Source organism: Penicillium taxi (genome assembly GCF_028828555.1).
Source record: "Penicillium taxi strain IBT 34144 chromosome Unknown utg000005l_segment0_segment0, whole genome shotgun sequence".
NCBI lineage: Eukaryota > Fungi > Ascomycota > Eurotiomycetes > Eurotiales > Aspergillaceae > Penicillium > Penicillium taxi.
In genome coordinates, this window is record NW_026643207.1 from 4013516 (window position 1) to 4035304 (window position 21789).

The 21789-nt window shown below is 45.9% G+C and overlaps 6 protein-coding genes across 6 annotated transcripts; 1 reads left to right on the forward strand and 5 right to left on the reverse strand.

The window, feature by feature from the left end:
• Positions 1-1005: 1005 nt before the first annotated feature.
• On the forward strand, positions 1006-1488 carry N7495_008787 (uncharacterized protein; the record flags this gene model as incomplete). Its single annotated transcript, XM_057211438.1, has 1 exon — positions 1006-1488. One exon carries the CDS (start codon positions 1006-1008, stop codon positions 1486-1488), a length of 483 nt encoding a protein of 160 aa, XP_057060981.1.
• A 299-nt stretch (positions 1489-1787) lies between these two features.
• On the reverse strand, positions 1788-3363 carry N7495_008788 (uncharacterized protein; the record flags this gene model as incomplete). The annotated part of the gene is made up of 6 exons (XM_057211439.1): positions 1788-1863; positions 1948-2034; positions 2101-2886; positions 2940-3073; positions 3132-3253; positions 3312-3363. 6 exons carry the CDS (start codon positions 3361-3363, stop codon positions 1788-1790), a joined length of 1257 nt encoding a protein of 418 aa, XP_057060982.1.
• Positions 3364-4800: 1437 nt separating this feature from the next.
• On the reverse strand, positions 4801-7343 carry N7495_008789 (DUF3824 domain-containing protein; the record flags this gene model as incomplete). Its single annotated transcript, XM_057211440.1, has 2 exons — positions 4801-5186; positions 5315-7343. The coding sequence occupies 2 exons, from the start codon at positions 7341-7343 to the stop codon at positions 4801-4803; spliced, it is 2415 nt and encodes an 804-aa protein (XP_057060983.1).
• A 2635-nt stretch (positions 7344-9978) lies between these two features.
• Positions 9979-12200, reverse strand: N7495_008790 (Zn(II)2Cys6 transcription factor; the record flags this gene model as incomplete). Its single annotated transcript, XM_057211441.1, has 2 exons — positions 9979-10309; positions 10375-12200. The coding sequence occupies 2 exons, from the start codon at positions 12198-12200 to the stop codon at positions 9979-9981; spliced, it is 2157 nt and encodes a 718-aa protein (XP_057060984.1).
• A 2714-nt stretch (positions 12201-14914) lies between these two features.
• Positions 14915-16929, reverse strand: hxt8 (uncharacterized protein; the record flags this gene model as incomplete). Its single annotated transcript, XM_057211442.1, has 11 exons — positions 14915-15035; positions 15087-15192; positions 15244-15357; positions 15406-15545; positions 15605-15734; positions 15788-15849; positions 15905-16333; positions 16394-16584; positions 16663-16724; positions 16784-16811; positions 16870-16929. Coding segments are annotated over 11 exons (1443 nt in total), but the record flags the coding sequence as incomplete, so codon positions are not given.
• A 758-nt stretch (positions 16930-17687) lies between these two features.
• Positions 17688-19900, reverse strand: N7495_008792 (60S ribosomal eL42 domain-containing protein; the record flags this gene model as incomplete). The annotated part of the gene is made up of 8 exons (XM_057211443.1): positions 17688-17727; positions 17808-17992; positions 18060-18152; positions 18519-18603; positions 18658-18771; positions 18936-19500; positions 19549-19783; positions 19832-19900. 8 exons carry the CDS (start codon positions 19898-19900, stop codon positions 17688-17690), a joined length of 1386 nt encoding a protein of 461 aa, XP_057060986.1.
• Positions 19901-21789: the final 1889 nt, after the last annotated feature.

The following is a 21789-nucleotide window of genomic DNA, read 5'->3' on the forward strand; positions in this document are numbered from 1 at the left end:
ATCGGTTAAGTTTACCATTTCCAGGGTGTTTAGAATTCCACCTCGTACTCGTACTATCACAATCTACCGAATCTATGAACAAAACTCTCATAGGGAGATAAACATGTGCTCTAAGACGCCGCCACTATTTGGCGCCTTTCCAATTCATGTCATGTATTTAATGTCGCCCATCGCGCATGTTCAAAGTTTGGGCATTTCTGGTACAAAAGCAATCCAAGCCTTATAACAATCAGATCAACCTGGGAATCATGGCAATCATAAAATCACTTATCTTGGCACAGGCTGTGCTCTGGTCCTTAGCCTCCGCCGATGCGTCAAATGTGAACCCCACGGGTGATGGATGTGTCGATCCAAGTGGTTATCTTCAGTGCTATGAAGACAATGGGAATACACTTACAGACTGTCTGAGCCAAGCGAGGGTAGATTGCGCTGGGGATGATGACTATGAAACGTGCTTAGAAGCTTGTTTATATACTCAGCTGGCTGCGAATATTGGCTGTTGGTTGACCAGTTGCTGGAATCAGGTGAGAAATCAACTTCCCTTCTCAGCAATAATTACTCATACGAGATGGCCTTTACTAGGTATATTCATGCGACTACCAAATAACCGCGCTACAATACCTTCAAGGTACAGACCGAAGCCAAGGCACTAAAGGCGCAATTATCCCTTACTATCCTGCACCAGAGAATGCCCCCGATGGATGCGGTAGGTCATGATAGCTCCAGTCGACCAACGCCCACGTACTAACGAACGACCCTGAGCGCAGTGTGCAATTTAGGTTATATATGGGGAAATTTCACCCAAACTTATGCTCTGAATGCGCCCTGTTCGGATTACGTCTCAGACGGTCTAGCCGCCCTGGGTAGCTGCCAGTGCTGCTGGGATTCATCCTTTTTGTCCCAGTGCGTAATGATTTCATCAGTCTAGGTATGTCAACTAATCAGGTTAACAGGTTTATCGAGATATGCCCTAAAAACGACCTCTCTGATATATCTTACGACTCAATGCTAGACACCTTCAAGATTGGTTATAATGAGCCGGAATCTGACGAATGCTCTATCCTCTCTGACGGTAGCCAATGTGTTACTTCTTTCTCCTTAGATACTTCCGCGTCTACCTGGTACAATCCAGGAGACCTTCCATCGGGCTATCCTGGAACTGCTCCTCTCTCCGAAACTACTGAGGCCGGAAGCATTACAAGTGCTCCAGATCCGTACACATTCTCGATATTCCCGAGCTATGTCACTGTCATTACCCCGGCTCCATATAACAAGAAGAACGTCGAGGCAACAAATACGGCAACTACTGCTGGAACTGCTACCGGCACAGATGCTACCGATACAGATACTACAGGAAAGAGTACTTCTTCACCCAGCAAGGGAGCTGCGAGTCATCTGGTATCTCCTATGAGCCCTGAAATTGGTGTCTGGGGGCTAGCCCTGTACACAGTTGCTTGTGCTCTCTTTGGTGCGGCATTGCTCAGATAGAGAGGGCTTTAGGTAACATTCACTGTCTGGTTAACATCGAGCTCTTACTTTTATTTCAAATGCTACCAAAGATACTTAAATTCCAAGTTTCCAAGATGTCTTCTCATGTAAAACTATCATTACCTGCTAATAATCTTTATTTCAAAGTAATCTTCTGTCCAGTTTGACTGGTACTGATGAAATTCCTGAGTATATTGACATTGGAATGTTGGAATCGTGGACATTTTATAAGTTGAACTCTTTGCTAGAGCCGCCGTCCTGGGACTGCTGCCCTGCACCATACCAATGTCTTTTGGGTTCTACCTCGGGGCTGTTGATTTGATGACATCACTGATACTGCGAGCAGTGTAATCGATATTGAAATGATTTAGTCCACTAGGAGATATGTCAGTAAAAATGTCCACTTCAACGCTTCCAAGATTGCAAAAACTTTTTTGTAGGTATAATCAAAGAACTTACGCGATGGATATTCTCCCAGAATCCTGAAGGTAAACATGATGCTTGTTCCTGAGCAGATTGACTTGTTCTAGGGAGAAGTCAACATATCTAAGAAAGGTCAGCATTGAACCCTATACCAGTCATACTCAATCTCAAAAGCTGGAAGTATCTTACGAGAACATTCCATTCTGGTCAGTGATATACTGCCAGTCACCCGGAGTTTCCAACTTCTCCAAAGCCGCTCTTAGCGTAGACCGGCGACTCTTAAGTCCAATCGCCATACCACGTACTTCCTGTCTCCAATTGCGTTCCAGACTCTCATCTGATAGAACTGTTTCGACAATTTTGGGTCCAAAATCAGGTGGTGAGCCATTTTCAGCCCGTGCCAGCAGTCTTAATTGGGTTTCAATCTTCTTCCCCACTTCAACATCTGGAACAACAATAGATAAAACTCCCACACGCTCGCTGTAAAGCCCAAAGCATTTACCGTAGGTTGATACAAGTACAAGAGGGATTTCCTGCTCGGCAAACAAACGGACACCTGCAAGATCGGCATCGATGTCCCCCGACGCAAAGCCGGGATATGCCGCGTCAAAGAATGCCAAATGGCCGCGTTGAGAGAAGATCTTGGCCAGTTCACTCCATTGTTCCGGTGAAGGATCACATCCAGTGGGATTCTGGGCACTGGACTGTAGGAGAACGACAGATTGAGCTGGCAATGCTTTGATGGCGGCCGTAAAAGACTCAAAGTCGAATTTGTTCGTCTTTTTGCTGAAGTAGGGAATAAAAGTAGGCTTGATCCCCGCAGCCTGGAATACGTGAGGGTGATTCAACCAGGTTTCATTTGGTAGGAAAATCTCGGCATTTCCAGTCTTTTTCCAAGGTCCGTAGTGATTTTTCAATGTCACAGCTCCAACATGGCACCCACCAGACGCGCCAAGTGTTTGCGTAGTAATGATCCTTGATGACTTGATTTAGCATATATATCTTCAATCCCGCGAGCATTCTTTTACCTCTTCTCTTTCACAAGACGATGATCGGTCCCAAAAAGCAACTTGGTGCTCAAGTTCCTGTAGTTTTCTGAACCTAGGGCCGACATCCGATATTCATGATGCCAATTCGGATCACTAAATATTATCTCTTTTGCCTAAAAGTACCAAATAATCAGATAATTGGTATGCCAATCGTCACTAGAGAGCCTGTACCTTTTTCACAGTAGGCTGAATGTAGGCCTTCCCTTCGTCCGTCTTGAATACACCCACGAGAAGGTCAGTTCTGTTGGTGTCAGTGTCGGCTATGAATTGATAAATCGCTCCAGCGAGGTGGTCTGATAGTATATTTCATAATTAGTTAGGGATTGTGGCCAGGACAATCTTATAATTCACCTAATCCACCCGCTGGGAAATTTTCAAATGTATTTGTTGCTATACTACCCATTGCGAAAGAGGTGGCCCGGGTGTCTGATTTCAATAACTTTGAGAGTATGTCTGAATAGTTCCAATGTTGTGAAGAAAATGACATACGAATGCCACGTTGGATTTATTTATACTAAAGCTGCTACCTATGTGGGTACTATACTGCGTGCGGGGAGATGGTTCCATGCTTTTGGTGATATAGACGTTATAGCACGCAATAGAGAAACCCACATTGTAGTACAGACTAGTAGCTGGAAGATACCAGTAGGCATGCATAGCTCAAGGTTGAGCTGATTGAATGCGCATAGATTTATAACCTACAGCTGATTGGATTAACTAGTGAGAGAATCACGTCAATTATCTACACCATTGGTACAGTTTTTAGCTTGTCTGTGTGACTCCGACGCCATTTTTAATTGCTAAATACATGCTGTAATGGATTCAACTGTAGTGCCTTGTGGAGAGTGTTACTATGTCCAAGACTTCGTGGGTTTGAAAAGGTGAGTCCCCGAAGTGTGAGGATGGTCTCTCCAGAAGTCCCATCTTTCATCTTCACGCCATGCAAGTTCACTCTGCTTTAAACATCCGCTGAATGTTATTAAGGCACAAGCTTACGGAATTTCTCTAGGCCATTATGAGTAGTCTATACTAAAAAATAAATTGTATTGGTCCATTTTCCTAGTTCTCCTCGTCATAGCAAGAGCCCTGAGATAACTATGTGTCTTTCTGGTTAGCCCATCATATATAATATTTAACATGGTAGAAACATCTGGACCTGGGATTACCAGTCTCTCATTAATGAACTAGCTGTAATGATCAACAAGAGTGGATAGATGGTAGGCCTTACTCAAAGGTACAGCAATATTCCTTGCGAATAGAATCGCGGATTTGAAGGTCTTGCTCCCAAAAGTACTCCCTAGGTATATAGAGGATGCATGTGAATGATATCATTGATATGCGTAAGTAGCAGGTGAAGCAAGTTCTGATGAGGTTGAGCTCAAAAGCAGATTGAGGAGGTTACCTAACTTTGATGACACCCGCTGGTAAGGTCTTTCTATCAAAACCTTTCATATCCGGTCCATCATAATGTCTTGCCTTGGTGATTTTAAATTTGGACAGGGTATACATAGCTAAAGAATCACTCATTGGCGTATATTGACATAACTATACTACTGCTTGGGAGCGGATGATAATCATCAGGGCTTAGGAGATTACCTACACTAGGTTGGTATCTTTCTAGCATGAAATATTATTCAATTTCTCCATACTACAGAGTACGAAGTATTTTCCCTGCAAACTACTACTATCGAAGTAACAAGTCTGAAGAAGTCATGAGTCATAGTCGTTATCATTGAGAGCAGGCATAAGTCATAGATAAATCACGAATTAAAAAAAAAAAAAACAGAAGACGTAGGAGAAAGAGATAAAGATTCGAGTCTAGGGAGAACCACAGTCCAGGCTAGCTGAAGAGTGCTGAGCTGAGACTGTTCACGAAGTCCTCGATTTTGCCAGGGGTGGAATGTTCTCTCTCTTCAATGAGATGACCATTCTTGTCGAAGCGGTCTGGCAGAATCTCTACTGTCGAGTCAGATTCAGGCTCGTTTTCTGTAATTTTCGATCGATGTTGATGCTGTGAATGAGACGAGGAAGAACGATGGGTGGATGGGTGATTAGGTGTTGCAGAATAAGGCACAGATGAGGAACGGTGATGGCGGCGTTGGTGACGAGGTGGATGAGGGCGAGTGCGGTGTTCATGAGGATGGATGGTAGTATCACTATCATCGGTTTCGTATCCTGGATCCTGAAGACTCGCGGAAGAGTTCCGCGAAAAGTCAAATTTAACGCCTTTGGACGAATCATGGTGACGCTGAATACCAGATCGCGGTAGGGATCTAGTCCTTAAGCCTGTGAATTGAGATGATAGTCAGTCTACTGCTTTTCAAAAGGTTACGAACTCGGTTCATTGAACCCACCATGTAAGTGGTGCTGATCCGTAGAGTAGAATCTCTGTCTAGCACTCACATTCTCATAAACCCCCCGTGGCCGTGCATATGCCTCAGCATACCCCTGAGCCCCTGAGCTGTATGGCTGGGGCGGCGGACCTGCACCCGGCGGAGGAGGATAATCCGCAGGGTTGTAGTGGAGGTTAGGGGTCGAGCCAGTTGAAGGGGGAGGGGGTGGGAAGTAGTTGCTGTTGGGATAGTAGTTATGCGTGGAAGCTGGTCGGTACGGCTGGTAGGTATTCGGCGAGGGATTCGAAAAAGGAGCAGGGTTATAGGACTCCTCATAGGGGTCACTTCTGTGACCATCATCTGTCTGATCGATGAGTTTAAAGCCTTCTGAATCAAGGAAGAGTAACTTACGGAAATGGTCCCTTTCGGCCAGGCCACGATCCCGCGAATATCTGCGAGTATGGCCTAGGCCAGCACCGAAACTTGCCTCAGAAGGTGCGCGCGAGCGGCTGCGGCTACGGTGCATGCTTCGAGAGCGGCGTTCTTCGCCGGAAGAGCTGCTGTATCGAACACGGCTGCGGCTACGGCTGCGACGGCTCTCGCGTCGGTCGAACCCATCCGAGTAGTAAGCGCCGTCAGGACTGGCAGGAGCACCATAGTAGTGTTCAGCTGGGATGCTTCCAGTCACAGGATCCCTGCCATACTCGATCAAGTTTGTAGATTCGCGAGAAGTCTCGGTGTATCTCTCAGGCGAGCCACGGCGGCTACGAGATCTAGACTGGCGTCGGTCAATCCTCACCTCCTTCTCTGCCTTTTTCTTTTCGTAAAGACCCGTGGCCGCGGCAGTACCAAGACCAGCCGCAATTACTGGCAGAGCCTTTCTGACACGACTCTTGGAACGAGATCTACCGTGGCGAGATCGGGAGCGGTTTCTTGCGTGCTCAATCAGACCAACCACTGCAGCGCCAGCCAGACCGGCGCCCGCTATGTGCTTTCGACGCTGTGACTCGCTGCGACCAGTTTCGGTGGTCTCCTCCGTCCGGGTGGTGCTCACACCGCCAGAATTGCGAGACCAAGAGCGAGTGCGTGAGCGACTGCGACGCTCGTCGTTGTTATTCTTGTTACTCTTTCGAAGGGCAGCAACACCCGCAGCCACGGCGGCAGCGCCGAGGCCCAGCTCCAATAGGGTCTTCGCATGAGGGCGTGAGTGTGAGCGGCTGCGGCCGCGACTGGTGTGATAGCTGCGGCCGCGACTGGTGTGATAGCTGCGATGATAGTCATCACCAAATGAGTGCGAGCGGTGTCTGCTGCGGCTCTTGCTTCGATAATATTTGCGGAGCTGCCCAGCAGCGTTGATGGCGACAGCGCCCAAAGCACCGGCACCGGCAGTCCTTACGGCATGGCTCACCCCGTGGCTCACTTCTTCACCTTCACGCTTACGATGGTGACGAACTAACTCTGCGGCACCAGCGCCCAGAAGAGCACCTTCAGCCAAGTGGCGCTTGTGGTGATCCTCTTTAATTTTGCGGGTCTCCTTGCGAACGTAAACCATGCTATCGTCGCTGCTATAATCTCGGTCGTGGTCTCTGCGGCGAGTAGAGATCGTTTCACCGGGGCTAAAGTCCCGACGTGAGCGACGCTCGTCATATTGGGTGTGGCGACGGTGATAGTAGTAGGGATCTTCGTCCACTTCTGAGCGGCGAATCATATCATATTCGGAGTCGCGGGGACTAAATGAAGTTCGAACTTTATCAAGGGTTATTGATTGTTCGCGCATAACGGCTGCTGGTTGCGCTTGCGGTCTCTCCAAGTCGAGACTATGGAAGGAGTACTCACGATCATAATCATATCGACGTGGAATGTCGTATTCGATATCTCGTTCATATCGGCGAATTGTTATGGGTTCATCAGACTCTCTGCGATGAATAACCATCTCGCGATTAGATTCGAATTCCCGGCGTTCTTCCCGCTCTTCGGAGGGAATGACGTAACGCTTGATAGTGACGGGACGATCATCCCAGTGCTCTCCTCTGTAGCTGTACGATGACATTGTGGGCAAGAGTGAGATGGAAATATGGAAAAGTGGAAAAGGTGAAGAAGCTGAGAGATGTGATTCGGAGGGGAAATGGAGGGGCTCAAATAAAGTGACCTTGCAGTTGGGCAGGGAATTGGAGGGGGCCGCAGACAAGTGGGGTACGAGAAGCAGAAGCAAGTATGACAAGCAGGTTATGGAGAGGATATGCCGGACGCGGCACCTTTCATCCGATTGGGGAACTTCCAGAAAGTAATAGAAAATGAATAAAGGATCTGCCTCGGAGGGAAATTGTAGGAGATTGTAAGACAGCGAATAATAAAATCGAGATGAGATCCTCTTCAGGACCCCACTTTTAGATCCGAGTAACAAGTAGAGAGTTTCCGAGCTTCACTTAGATCAAAGATGAGAATGAGAAGAGAAAGTTGAATGGAAGGAAGTTGAGGGGACAGAGGAAGATAAATGAATGAGAAAGATGAGATAAAAAGTACGCTATCTCAATACTCGATAGTCGCTACTGCTGACTGTTTACTTCTTTGTCTACTTCCCGTCTCGAATCCATGGAACATCATTAACTCGACTGGTTATGCTTCACACTTACCAAGGTTCGCATATGGATCGCCCCAATACGAGCTATCTTTAATACTTCCTGGGCGCTAGATGATGCAAGTCAGCCAAGTGGTCAGACTTGGGTTATCTCGATGACTCCTCACCGCATCCATGCACAATGAGCAACGCGCAATACACACCTATGTTGAAATAACCCGGGCGCTAGGCAGATTGAAACGAGCCCCCTCATCCTTTCAACTCCAGGTTGCCTGATATACTACTATTCGCTATACCCAGGTACTCCGTACTCCGTAAGATGTTTGATAAATCAGCCCTGGCCGATGACGTCAACGGCTCCTCCAAAAGCCCCCATCATACATTATCGTAACTAGGTGGACCTATGTCATCTGAATGACCGACTTTGATTGAACTTCCCTTTTTAAACTTGAAACTTGCTTGGGATTGGGGAAAGGTGAGACCAAAGCGCTATTCCCGTTAATCCTATGCTTAATTCATTCTTTTGCCACATCTATACTAACGGTCCATGGATGGTATAGGTTGAAAACACTACCTGCATCCTTGCAACTTCTAGCTTTTCTCTTCTTATCAGGGTTTTGTGTGACGAGGACTGAACTCACTCGGTATAAACTTATTGATATCTACGTGTCCTCCGCATGATATGCCGTTATATTACTCTCGAGTATCTGATGCCGTCTCGGGTAGGAGCGTTGCAGATGTCGTGTCACAGATCGTGCATAGAGGCGAATACCAATATCAGATGTATCGATACGTATATGCGCATATAAAATCATGATAATCAAAGACGCCTCTCTCTTGAAACAGAATGAAACAGCTGCGGATGAAATCCCAAATGCGTATATGCGGAGTGAAAGGTAACTAAACTTATTGGCTAGGAATTGGTTAGTATATGACCAAGTAGATGTTGCCTGTCAAAGGACTGCTAGGGGGCTGTACGGGGGAGTAGCATGGCCCCTTTCTCTGCTGGATATAATTGGACCATGTTAGTCTCGCGTTTCTAATGACCGCCAGGAGGGGTAAAGGTTGGGGCTGAGAATGCAGCACTTTATTTCAGTCAACAATATTCATGTGAATGTGACTTCTCATTTCGCAGGATCTATCACTTGCAAAGAGTGTTTTAGATTTCATAAATCACTAATTCTTGGCAAATGGTGTGACGTGAAATAAATAAAGCGAAAGTCAAACTGCCTAGGCGTCTTATACTGCAGCCTCAGGCCGTTCAAAACAAGAAACGCTGATATAAAAACGCCGAACGGGGGGCTCGAACCCCCAACTTTGAGAATTAGGGAACTCATGCTCTGCCAATTGACATAGTCCGGCATATTTAATAATAGGTGCTCGATTGATGGAAATACAAGTGGAAGACAATTACAAAAGTGAACTTTCATATCAAATTACATAATCAGGCCCACTTCATTGCTTGGGCCAATAACATCACAAAGTTAACCTTAATTTTTAAGCTCGCGAATTTTCCATGAATATCTCGTCCTTTTCCACGGTTCTGAATGTAACAGAAGGACTCATAGTATTCTGATCCAAGGTGATCAAGCTTGAAAATGAGCAGCTAGGCAATTATATAATCTCTGACAAAGTCTGTTTTACGACACCACTGCTTTTCTATTATGATATCCAGCAACCCACATAGCCCTGTAGACGTCGCCTTCGACCTCGAATAATTACATTAAAAAAGAAATTGAAATAGACATCTATATGAAAATTACATTTTCCCCGTTATTATAATGGAAGCCGAAAAAAAAAAAAAAAAAAAAAAATAGAATGCTCTATAAGGTTCGTAGTAGGAATAGCCGAACGGGGGGGTCGAACCCCCAACCTTGTGATTAAGAGTCACACGCTCTACCGATTGAGCTAGCCCGGCAGGGCTTATGATGGTCCGGATGATGATATGAATTCATTCCTCATAGTCTTTTCATGGAGACTAAACACTGGAAAAAATACGGAATCTCCCGAAATGTCCCATCTAACCCGGATTTCAAGCCCTCTGAAACCTTGGGATAACATATATAGAGAAGAAAAATAGTAACACTGAGAGAATCTTCAATAACTCTCAACTTAGGCTCGCAGATCCCTGCATTCGCTCAAATCCGTATTGAGTCGCTATCGTGGACCCTATTGTATCCCACGGAACCGAATTTGGGACCAGCCAATTCTGAGGATTGAGTTGCATGCCGAAACTTGAAGATAGTGATGGGCCGCCTATGTCGCTTGCTGAAGATGAGGCTGTTGGTACAGGTGATAGCGATTGATGCGATAGGGAGTAGCCATCTGGTACAGAACCGGTGATGGGTATTGCTGCAGCGAACGAGGTACGGGATTGACTTTGCATTGGTAAATTTTGTTCTTGTTGTGCTTGCTGATATTGGCTGGATGTGACCTCGCTGATTGTCCAGGATTGATTAGTAAACTAGCGCAGGATACGAGTTTGGGGAGTTCAGTGACATACATGATTTGTCGCACTACGGGGACGGCCTTGCTACAAAACATACTGCGGACAGAGAGTGCAGCGAATAGTTCCAGTGAGTGATTTAGGATATCTTTGGACCGGTCGAATTCTGCTTGACTGTCTGGGTTCAGCAGGCCGATAGCGAGCACTACTGCTGCGTGAAAGGCACGAAATGAAGCGAGGCCGCTTGCGTACCATCTGTAATGTGCGAACTCTGGAGAGTCGTTGAGGGTTTGGAAGGCTTTGAGGGACACCTTCGCTGATTCCATACATTTCGATCGTATCGAGCATGTTTCCGGGGTGATCTCTCCTTGTAGAAAGCGGCATAGAGTAGGACGGTAGAGAAGGAGAAGGAGCTGGTGGATTTGGCCGTAGAGGATCTGAAAGTTGGCCCGGTGGTACATAGGTAGGGGTTCGTTGTTACTGGATTGATATCGTGTGTCGCAATTATCGCGAAATGCTATGATCTCCGCTTCCAGTTGTATCACGGAGGTTCGGGCGGGATGATTATGGTTGAAGATGTTTTCACAGACTTTGCTGGCGAGTTTGTAGAGGGTGATGTTCAACAGGATGAAAGTCGTCTGGGTGGGTCGCGCCGTCGTTGGTGAACATGAGGAAAGATAGTCGGATGCATAGGGTAGAGAGGGAGTAGTAAGAAGGTCGATGTCATCCACGTCAGCTGGCATTCGCACCTGTTGTGCGAACATTTGCTGGTTGAGACTACCAAATGCGGTATTTTGAATACTGAAAAGAATCATTAAGCAAGCCCAGGCTCTGCGGCGCTCCTCTCGCTCGATCAATCCGAGTGTGAATCTATCAGGATCAATATGACAGCCCATGGATATGGCAATATGGTGCGTGAGCCCGAGTAAAGTCCAAGTTGTCAAGCCTCGATGTAGCCGTGCGTAGCTCACAAGGATTAACGTTTGGAAGGAGTTGATAGAGTGTCGAGTCATCACACTATCAGCTGCAAGGCAGCGGAGCGAAGCTGATCGATAACGTGCAGATAGCACCTTGATATTGCGACTGACCGTCCTCTCTCTTCCCAGATCCTGGAGGAGGGGATCGTCATCGTCAAGCGCACTCACCCCGATGGCGAGGATGGCAAATAGTAAAGCCAACCATGCCAATGACACACTACCCGGATCATGGTAAAATTGTTGATACTCTGCGTCAAAGGTCATTTCATGCAGCAGATGAAAGACGGGCGAGAAGACCCGGAAGTATACATCCTTAAGGGCATCACATTGCGAACTGGGTGGAAGAAGTGCTAAGAGATCCACACGTGAGATAGTCGCATCTCGCAGTAGGGGAATATGTAGGTCGTCATCGTCCGTAACATCTGAGTCTGAGTTTCGCAAGCACTCCGCAGCGGGGCTCGTTGCAACCACGGATTCCCATAGGGAGGCAATGGGCACATAGCGAACATGGCCTGATGGTGACGTCTGTAGATTACCAATACTACCCATCGTTGCATTGCTCGCACTCCAGTTCATCCCGTCAAACCCAGAGTCCGAGAAGCTGCCAGAGAAGGGTGATATTTCGTCACTTGCACTTGTACTATCCTGTGTGTTCATCTGCTTCTGCAACATCCCTTCCAGATTTCGAATTCGAGCGAGAAGCTCATTCTGGACTGCTGTATCCCCAGTTACAGTATGATCTGCTGATAGTCTGGGCTGGCCAAGGTAGACGCAATCTTCAGCCCCTAGGCCACGTCGTACACATGTTTGACATGGGCGACCATCTCGTGAGCAGCGGATCTTTCTAGTTCGACATGCTTGACAGCTGATAGGGAGACGTTTTCCGGATGAGCGGGATGAAGACATGATGAGAGTTATTGGTCGGGTTGGCTTCCAATTCTCGGTGGAGCAGAGTAAGGCAGTCCAAGCTTGGAGAGATGGAAATGGAATGGAGATGTGGGCCGTTTCCCCGTTATTAAGATCAACTTAGAATTTTGGGAAGACCCATGAAGTCTGGGACAAACAAGTCATAAGTTAAAGGTCTAGAGGGGAAGAGGCCATGCTTTTAAGTTTATCAAATAATTGAAAGCACGATGCGGTCATGCTAGACTTGGAAGAACTCACCGGTTAAGTTGCGATATAAACAGAAAACAACATATCCATTATTCTCTTTTTTTTTTCTTTCTTTTTTTTGGGGGTTTTTTTTTGTTTTTTGAGGCAACAGCTGTATGCCCCTTTCTTCTACAGACGATTGGGTCAACTGGATTCCAAGAGAGTTGACAGGAGGCATACGGGGCACCGGGTGTATGCTAAGTGGAGAACATCTAGAATATCCAACGTTTCCATAAGAAGGGATCAACGAATCAAGGGTTGTTAAACGGGAGCCGAGCAACCGATCCATTAGATCAGAGATTGCAAGCTCCTATCTTGGAAGGACAAAAAAGCTAGTATGATTTTCGGGACATATGCAGGGATCTCATTGCGCGCGAGAGGGTCCTGGAAGAGCTTGGGAAGTCGGATTCGGCTTTAGAAAACGGCAGCAGCTTCGCATTGAGCATTGAGCATTAGATAGAAGGGATTAGATCTAGATATATGTATCCTGAGAGGAGTTGACGGCGAAAGAGAGTCAGTTGGATCCTACGTAGTCCAATGGAAGTTGGAATCTGTAATGCTTTGACCTCAGCCCGGGATTCCCACTAAGGAAAATCGGATCGTGGCCCTGATTTTTTGAATCGAAAAAGTGCGTGAACCCCCTTGCCACCACTTGCTGTGAGAGGACAAAGCGGAATGCAGATCGCAGTGAGGAGCAAATCCCGAGATCCCGGATGTATTTTCCCACCATTTTAGATTTCAAGTTTTATCTTTTGTATGAGATAACGGAGTTTGCTTATGTAAATGCATAATATCTGGCTACTATTGGCTGTTGGAGGTGGGCGGTCAACTACCTTGCATCAAAAATCTCCAGTTCCAGTCAAAGTCCACTCTTTCAGTAATTACTTTTTGACCAGAGCTCTTGTCAGTCTAGTATATCTGTGAATTGTATTCTAGGCTGTCATATCCTATAAATTTCAATTTAAAGTGTACATCTCTTAAGATGCGGTGGTAGTAGTGGTTTGAAATTCTGAGGTGCGAATGGAATGGTGTTGACATTCTTGACAGGCAGAGTGGCTACCATCCATTGGCTGATATCTGGGCGGTCAGTCTATCAGTCACATCGACTTCAAATTTTGACCAGTTACCATATACGGTGATATACCATGTTAAATCTTTATATACAATTGAGTATTTCGAGAGTATATGTATATATAAGGGTTAGTTATGACATACCGTATATAAATTTACCTAGGTATATCTCTGTCCCTTCCTGGGTAACATAATCAAGGGACATCTATATCTTTATCCTCAAGGATAAATGGCTAAATACCTTATTCAAAAGTGTCATTTAAAGGAAGAGTTAAGAAGAAGACATGGAGGAGAACTAGGCCAAATTAGACATGACATTATTAAAAGTTAATATTGGAACTGCTGAATCTATACTGACAGAGTAAGACCCAGACTGCTTTCTTATTCTGTTTTCCTAGTCAACAAAAGAAGCCCTGATTTGCTGGCTTGGTGCTGCACTTCAGCCACAGCTCCGCATTCCGTGTTTCCCCACTCCTGGGACTACTGTGGTGATTTTCCTCTGCCGCAGTATTTTTGTTGTGGCGGGAACCCCTGTGGCCCTAGGAACATTCTACTGTTTAAGGGACCTACTGTTTTGGGGAATTCAATGCTCGGAGACATTCTAATGTCAGAATCGGGATTTAAGAATCATTGGGAGCCCCGACAATATGGTAAACGGAGAATGTAGTGTGCGGAGAAACGAGTGGTGGGCTGAGGGCTAGAGTTGATGTATCATTTCTACCTCCCGTTGTATATCTACGTCGTACTATTTTAATTTATTAACTCATTTGAGTGAGATTTAATTTGCTACATGGGCCTCTTCCGTTCCCCAGAGTGTACCCAATTTTGCGTATTTATGTATTTGGCGAGGAGGCTCCTGCAAGCTAGGGTTAATCTAGCCGCGGACATCAGTGCCGGCCATTCACACAATTTTGACGTATACCGAATAGTGCGAGGACTGACCAAAGTATTACAAGTGATGACTAGTGTGAACGCCCATCTTCAATCTGTCTTTAATCACTACTGGTAATATTCCCGACGATCGTCATAGGGATCGTATCTCGTACAATTGAGTTTTGTGGATGTTTGTGGCTGTTCGTGTTCTGAACTTCCATTTGGTTCTCAGCTTCTAGCTCATCATGGGAATATTGCAATAGCCCCATTGTTTTGAATTTAGGTTAAATAGAATGCTCGGACTTAGAATTAATATTTAAGTGGAGTGGGAAGTTCTGACACCATGCGTTCTAGCGATCCGTAACGGCTGATTCAGGATGAACTCTGAGTGTCCCATTCAATGACTAATTAAATGCAATATTTATCTTTCTACCGCTGTTTCAAATTGAGTTGACTTATTGGTAGCTGATACTGCAAATGCACATGTCTGACCTTCCAAGGTAATAATTTCAAGCTTGTGTACCCGACCTTTCGATATGCTCTGTCTGCCAATCCATTGACCCACGCTTAGGTCCTGCATCTGCCAATATGACCTTATCTCCAAATGCAGCTGCAACTTCTTCGAGCGTCTTTTGCTTGGTTTCCCTAGACAGTGTTAGTGGCGGTGTATCTCTATGTACGTGGTTCGTCACATACGGGAAGTATAGATAGGCCACACAGAAGAAAAAGGCGGAGCATGCCACGAAGACATAATAGTAATTTTCATGGATGGTTGAGAAGGCGACTGGGCCAGCTTCAGTTACTGTTCATCGTATTAGCAGCGTGTATGCGGTTCGTATTTATTTGACCTTACTTGCGACGTTGACAATAAAGTGCGATGCAGCCGCAAGCCCCATGACTTTGCTTCGTAGAGCGATAGGTAGTACCTCTGCACCGTAGAGCCATGTAGTACTATTGAGCATACCATCTAAATAGTGGTGAGTGACAAATTCTCGGCAAATGAGTGTAAACTCACAGTAACAAACAACAAAGAGATAAATTCCTAGAATCGCAAATCCCTTTCCAATACGATTGTCTGTATTTTGGAATTCTCGCTGCATTACTGCTGCATAGATCTCGATGAGAACGATTCCTGCTAAACCAGTGAGTATCATCCTATGCAACGTTATTTGTTAGTGGCGCCTTGATCGATCTATTTGTTATACGCCACGTACTTTCGACGGCCCCATTGGTCTGTCAAATATCTTGTCGTGATGGAATTTGAAATGAAAGCTATTGTTCCATATACTGCTGCGAGAGCGAGGATGCTGTGAGATCCGATTCCCAGAGACTTATACAAAATAGCTAGAAAGAGATAAGCATCTGCCAACGGCCAAAACGAAGTGAGTGTAGCGCACTTTGATAGTATTGGATCACATTTACTCCAGTGAGAGATGTCATGGTCTGCACAGCAATAGACCTATAATCACAGTTAGTACCAGATATCACCATTCATAGACGGGAATAGATCGTACACCAAAACCCGAGACCGGAACATTATAAAGATCTCCCGGTACGATTTAATCTCCCTCTCCATCTCATACTCGATTTGCCCCCGCATGAGAGAAAATTCCTGTTCCATCTCATGCGTGAGCAGCCCACGACGGATTCGGGCGAACTCATTCATGGCCTGTTCAGTCTTTCCATTGCGGATCAGCTGTCGAGGTGAATTTGGCATAAACGTCGCTAGACCAATGAACATGATGATGCCCCAGGGTATCTGAATCCCAAGTGGGAGACGCCACTGAACGGGTCCATATGGGGCATAGCTGCAGGCATATCCAACCCAGTTAGATGCCATTGTACCGAAGGAGATACCGCAACCTGAAATCCCGCCTATAAGCCCGCGGTAACGAGGGTCGGATATTTCGCTAAGATAGATGGGGACTGTGGCAACCAATCCTCTGGAGCGAGTCAGCATGAAGGTTTTGTTTGGCGCTTTCTGTTTCACTTTTTTGACATACCCCACTGCGTATCCGGCTAGTACGCGGCCGGCCAGGAACATTCCTATGTTTATCGAGGCTGTTTGGATGACTGTGCCAATCGTTACAATAACACACATCATCTGCATAAATCGGATTCGTCCTAGTTTGTCGCCGACTGCCGTTTGGGTTAGGGCTCCGAGTGCCTCACCGGCTATATAGACTGAAACAACCTGGGATATCTTTAAGCTTTCCAAGTTTCTTTGGTTGTGGAAAGATTACACTAGCATATTTTAAGACTAGATACGTACGGCTCCTGTGAGTCCATTTGAGGGCTTGTTCATATAGTTAATCCAGCTTTGGTGGGCGATGGCTGTCAGGTTTTTTAGTTGAAGCTCTATAACTTGAGCTCATGACTCATTGAGGGCTCACTTGTTGTAGCAATGCCTGTATCAAACCCCTACATTGTATAGTCAGTCAAGTAACACAACACAACCATGCCTACATCGAATGCATACAAACAGAAATGTGCCGATAGCAGCAAAAAAGGCAATTCCTAGGGAGTACCACAGCGCCATGGTGTATTTTGTAGGACAGTAATACTGAAGAATAGTGTGCTAAAGAACAGACATCGAGGGACAAGAGCCGGTATTTGAAGCGCATCCTTTCATGCAGGAGAACCATCTTGATAAACCTGATTATCTGCGTCTGCAGCACGGTCTTTGTCCGATTAACCGAGGGAGCGTTACATGTCTAGTGTGGCCCCTTCACAGGTGACCCAGCTGCTGATTAAAGAAGCCGAGGTGGAAAGAATCTGGGGAATGCGGGGACAATACGGGGTATGATGTTGGCATTTCAGGAAAGGCCAATGAAAGGCACTCTAGCAATGGAAATGGCTATGCCATAAGATCGAGTCTTTCCTGCTGATTGGGTCATTTGGGGGTTGTTCGTGGGGGTTGCGGGGGTGGCTTTTCCCTTTACAACAGTTCGTGAGGTATTCCCCCGAGGTGGCAGGTAGCAGGTCTTGGCTGTCAAACTTAGGGTCTTATGTTTATTTCAGATCCAATTGTCAGTCGTTAAGGTATTTTTGATTGAGGCAGCAGTGCATAAAGTCGATCCTAAGATCTTAGATCGTAGGTCTCCACTCATGCTAGCTCTAGTCCAGTAACTCTACAGTCCAAACACAGATTCTCGTCAGGTATTCATAGAGTTATTTTTTGGAGGTATGAATTGCTATTTCATTTTTCCATTGCCCATATCATATGTCCTCCGCAAAGGCAGCGGAGTATCTCGTGCAATGCAGGAAACCCAGGAGCCGAACAAAGAAATAGAACATCTAGAAAACAAGGGCAGCACCCTTGGTCTTCTTGTCACCACTGTGAAAGAAATCGATGTTAGCGTCATGTCACATGTTTCAAATCCGCTCAGCGTTTTGCATGAGACTGAGTCAACGTACCCAAGCTCGAAGTGCTTGCAGCGCTTGAGGGCAAGCTGCTTCTTGGCCTTGCAGGCAGTGCACTCGAGACGCAGGACAACCTTCTTGGTGGTCTTAGCCTTCTTGTGGAAGACAGGCTTGGTCTGACCACCGTAACCGCTCTGCTTTCGGTCGTAACGGCGCTTACCCTGGGCAAACAGGGAGGCCTATATCCATTGAAATCACGCATCAGTAGTTGTCCGATTGGGTTGGGTTTCCGAGGTGAAGTCTCACCTTTCCAGCCTTGTACTGGGTGACCTTGTGAGTCTGGTGCTTGTGGCAGTCCTTGGACTTGCAGTAGGTCCGGCGGGTTTTCGGGATGTTGACCTGTACGCGAAGAAAAAATATTATAAGCGGTCTGCCGTGGTAATAAAAAACGGAAAAAATCCGGCTGCTGGTTCCCCGACCGTCCAATTTCGAAAATTCGCGATCTTAAAAAGGTGTTGTGTGGTCGTATGGAAGGGAGAATTTGTTGAGGGGCGGAATGTTTCATGAGAAACGTTCAGTTTGCCTTGTCGCATCAATCTAGTTTTATGTCGTATGCTCCTCACACTGTAGAGCTTGATTGCCACGCGGTTCACACTCATATTCAATGCTCGATTATGGTGAATGTCGAGAATGATGGGGGTAACTGAATCGCAGTCGTATGGCAGCGTTCGGTGGATGATATATTGACGACATTTCCTTGCTCACGGTCTCTAGTTCGGCACAGATATTCAAACCCTCCATATCGCACACAATACCTCGAATTCGGAGCGGGATTTTCGAATGGACGGTACTTCAAGGGAACAGCAGCTTAGATCATCGAATTGGTCTTACCATTTTGACTGACTTGCCGGATAGCGCGGTGGTGGTCGTTAGATTGTCGCTTGTCGAAGAGATCAAGCGGACGGTTGGGTTGTGGGATTTCGTTCGCTTAGGCCCTATTCGGGTATGCACTAAACCACTTTAGACAGATTTACTGAGTCATCATGTGCATGGACCATCCACCCCAATTAGGAATGATTTTGTCTTCAATATTTTGTGGAATGAAAATGCACTTCGCTGTAAATGACTAGATATTTGTATCAGAATCCCTTTCCAATAACGTGGGCTACTCCTTTTCCATACCAGGATGAGCCCTTGTTGAGCTCAAGTCCTGTTTCCTGACCAATTATCCATTCACCTCGCGATGAATTCCCAAATCTCTTCCACTCGTCCGATTGCAACTCCTGGTTGATTTTCTCGATTTTATCAACTATTGCAGAGGCTCTTTTGCAAAGACCATCTAGCTCGACTGACTTGTCGTAGCCAGGGGGCACGGCAAACCGAGCAATAGTTACATGCGCCGAAGGCACGAGATACCGGGACTCAAACTGTCGACCAGTTGAAGAAACAATATCGTAAAGATCACTTCGCAGATGATGGTAAGTGTAATTGTCTTTACCTGTATATCCTGGCCTACTGGCTGGCTCTCCTGAAGCCGGAACAAAACTCAGGGCCATGGCAGCAGCATCGTAGCTAATGATCGGACGAACGAGCCTCGGACTGTGTGTGTGTGTATATTCCACGACCTCCTCCAATGGCAAACTCCCTTTGAGAAAACTGATTGTATCATCTATCATTGGTGGTGTAACTGACGACATCATTTCAACAGTTGTCATATGGAGATGGTCTGAGGGCACGAGCCAGAGGCCTGGATCTGTCAGTCTTGTCATGAGTAAGAGGCAATAAATTCACATACATGGGCCTGCCACGGCTGCGATCTCCTTTTGGATCTCATGGACTAACTCCCGGATATGTTTTGGTGGTCTTGCCCAGAAGGAAAGATTATTTCTTGGGTCGTTTCCAACCCCCGCAAGCAATTGCTCCAACACCTCATCGAACGCCCATTCTCTAAAACTAGGGTCTGAGAGCTTTTTTCGGAACTTTTCATTCCGGAGAGATCGATGCTTTTGGTAAACTTCTTGGATTGCTTTCTGTTGATGTATCAGCAGCGAACAATTAGCTGAATTGATGAAGCTTACTGAGTCATTCCCACATGCATTGATCAACTGTTGATAGGGATTGAGAGGAGCTTCTTGAGATTTTGCCATGATGGAATTTTTCAAAAAAGTGCCTAGGTATCTAGGTAAACACCTTGGAATGATCTCGGGATGAATACTCAGTTGCACCGTTGCGTTGAGCTAGAATTTCGACCTCCGGAAGATCCCAAGGCTTAAAAGAGGAAATGGACTTGAATATATACCCCGTCCCCAGTTGTGGCTGGTAAAACTTGAAACAGCAACGAAATCTCAACTGCGAATCTTTCTTTCATGTAAGATTCAAACTTTGGAAGGTGGTTAGGACAAGTGTTTAATAAATGTATAAAAGGTTATAAATAGCCTTGGACGTGATCAATATGAATCTACGAAGTACTAAAAAGAAATACACCGACTGAATTAAAGACCCCATTATCTCACATTTTACGGCTGCTGATTCGTTGCTCTCTCTTACCGCTTCATCTTATTCTGCCGACATATCGGAAAATTGTCTGCGGAGAGGAAAATAGCATGGGCAATATAAATATAAATATAGAGAAGCTCTATATTAGAAAAATATTCAAGGGAACAAGTTATCCACCCTGGAAGTATAGAGAAAGCTGAGACCTCTTTGAGTTGCTTCACTGCCTAGTACTATCAGGCAATAAGGCCGCTGCCCCACTACACACCCCACCGACTCGGCTTTCTTGACCCTTTCCTACCGCTGCACCATCAATACTTCTTCGCGCCTGCCGAATCTATCTCAGATTTCCTACTTTCAAACAAAATAAAAAGAGATCCAGTCAAAATGCTTATTAAGTATGCAGCTCTACCTTATCGGAACTGCGCGAAAACACCTCGAATCATAGCTGACGTCTCATTTCCTGATAGAGTCCGCACCCTCACCGGCAAGGAGATCGAGCTTGATATTGAGCCAGACTGCAAGGTGAGATCTTTACTGTCCGCGCGGGAGGCTGTCGTGTTTATGGATAGCGCGCAAGCCGTGGACTGGCCTTTTTGCCAAAATGGTTACCTTCTGAAACGGCTTCCGCTGACAAATATATTGATATAGGTTCATCGCATCAAGGAGCGCGTCGAAGAGCAAGAGGGAATCCCTCCCATTCAACAGCGTCTTATTTTCGGTGGTAAACAAATGTAAGTCTTGAAAGTACCAAGTGCCCAGGGCTCGCAACTACCAAATCAATTTAGCTGACAATAGCTATCATCCGATTAGGGCCGACGACAAGCCTGCCACCGAATACGGCCTTGAGGGTGGTGCTACTCTTCACCTTGTTCTCGCCCTGCGTGGTGGATGTGAATCCTCCTAATAATTATGACCTTAAGATACCACGTTTTTTCCAGCGATGTGATCTGGGGGGTTACGAAGTAACTCACCAGACTGTTTTAATCAAATTATAATTTGATTCGAGTCTGCGATTGATTCGGTCAGGCGCGGTGCGAGTTGACTTGGTAGACTCCAAGCTTAGTCAACTAGGCTATTTGCATTGCTGGTGTATCGGGGGTTGACCTCTGCTAGGGTTTATGTTTTAACTACCTAGGTAGTATCGTCATTTAGCTTCCAATTCTGACCTGCGCATTTGCATGACACCAAAATGAATGCATATGAAGACACCACCGTAATTGGAATCAATATTCTTAGGTTCCACCAAACTTTGGAAGGTCTAGCTAGGACCTTTTGTACATCAATATCCTTGATTCATGCATATTGAACTGATTCTATCAGTATTTTCTAAATATCAGCTCAAGATATCCATAAATGCGTCTTATTTCGAATCATGAGTGAAAGCAAGGCGAGAGTGAGGGAAACGAACCTTAAAGCACATGGGCAGTGAATTAGGCTACAGCCCTGTTACTTTAAAGAGGCCCTTACTATTTCCCACATTCTTCTTTCTTCATCAACTTTTCTCCATCAGCCTTCCTACCGACTTGCTTCCTACACCGGA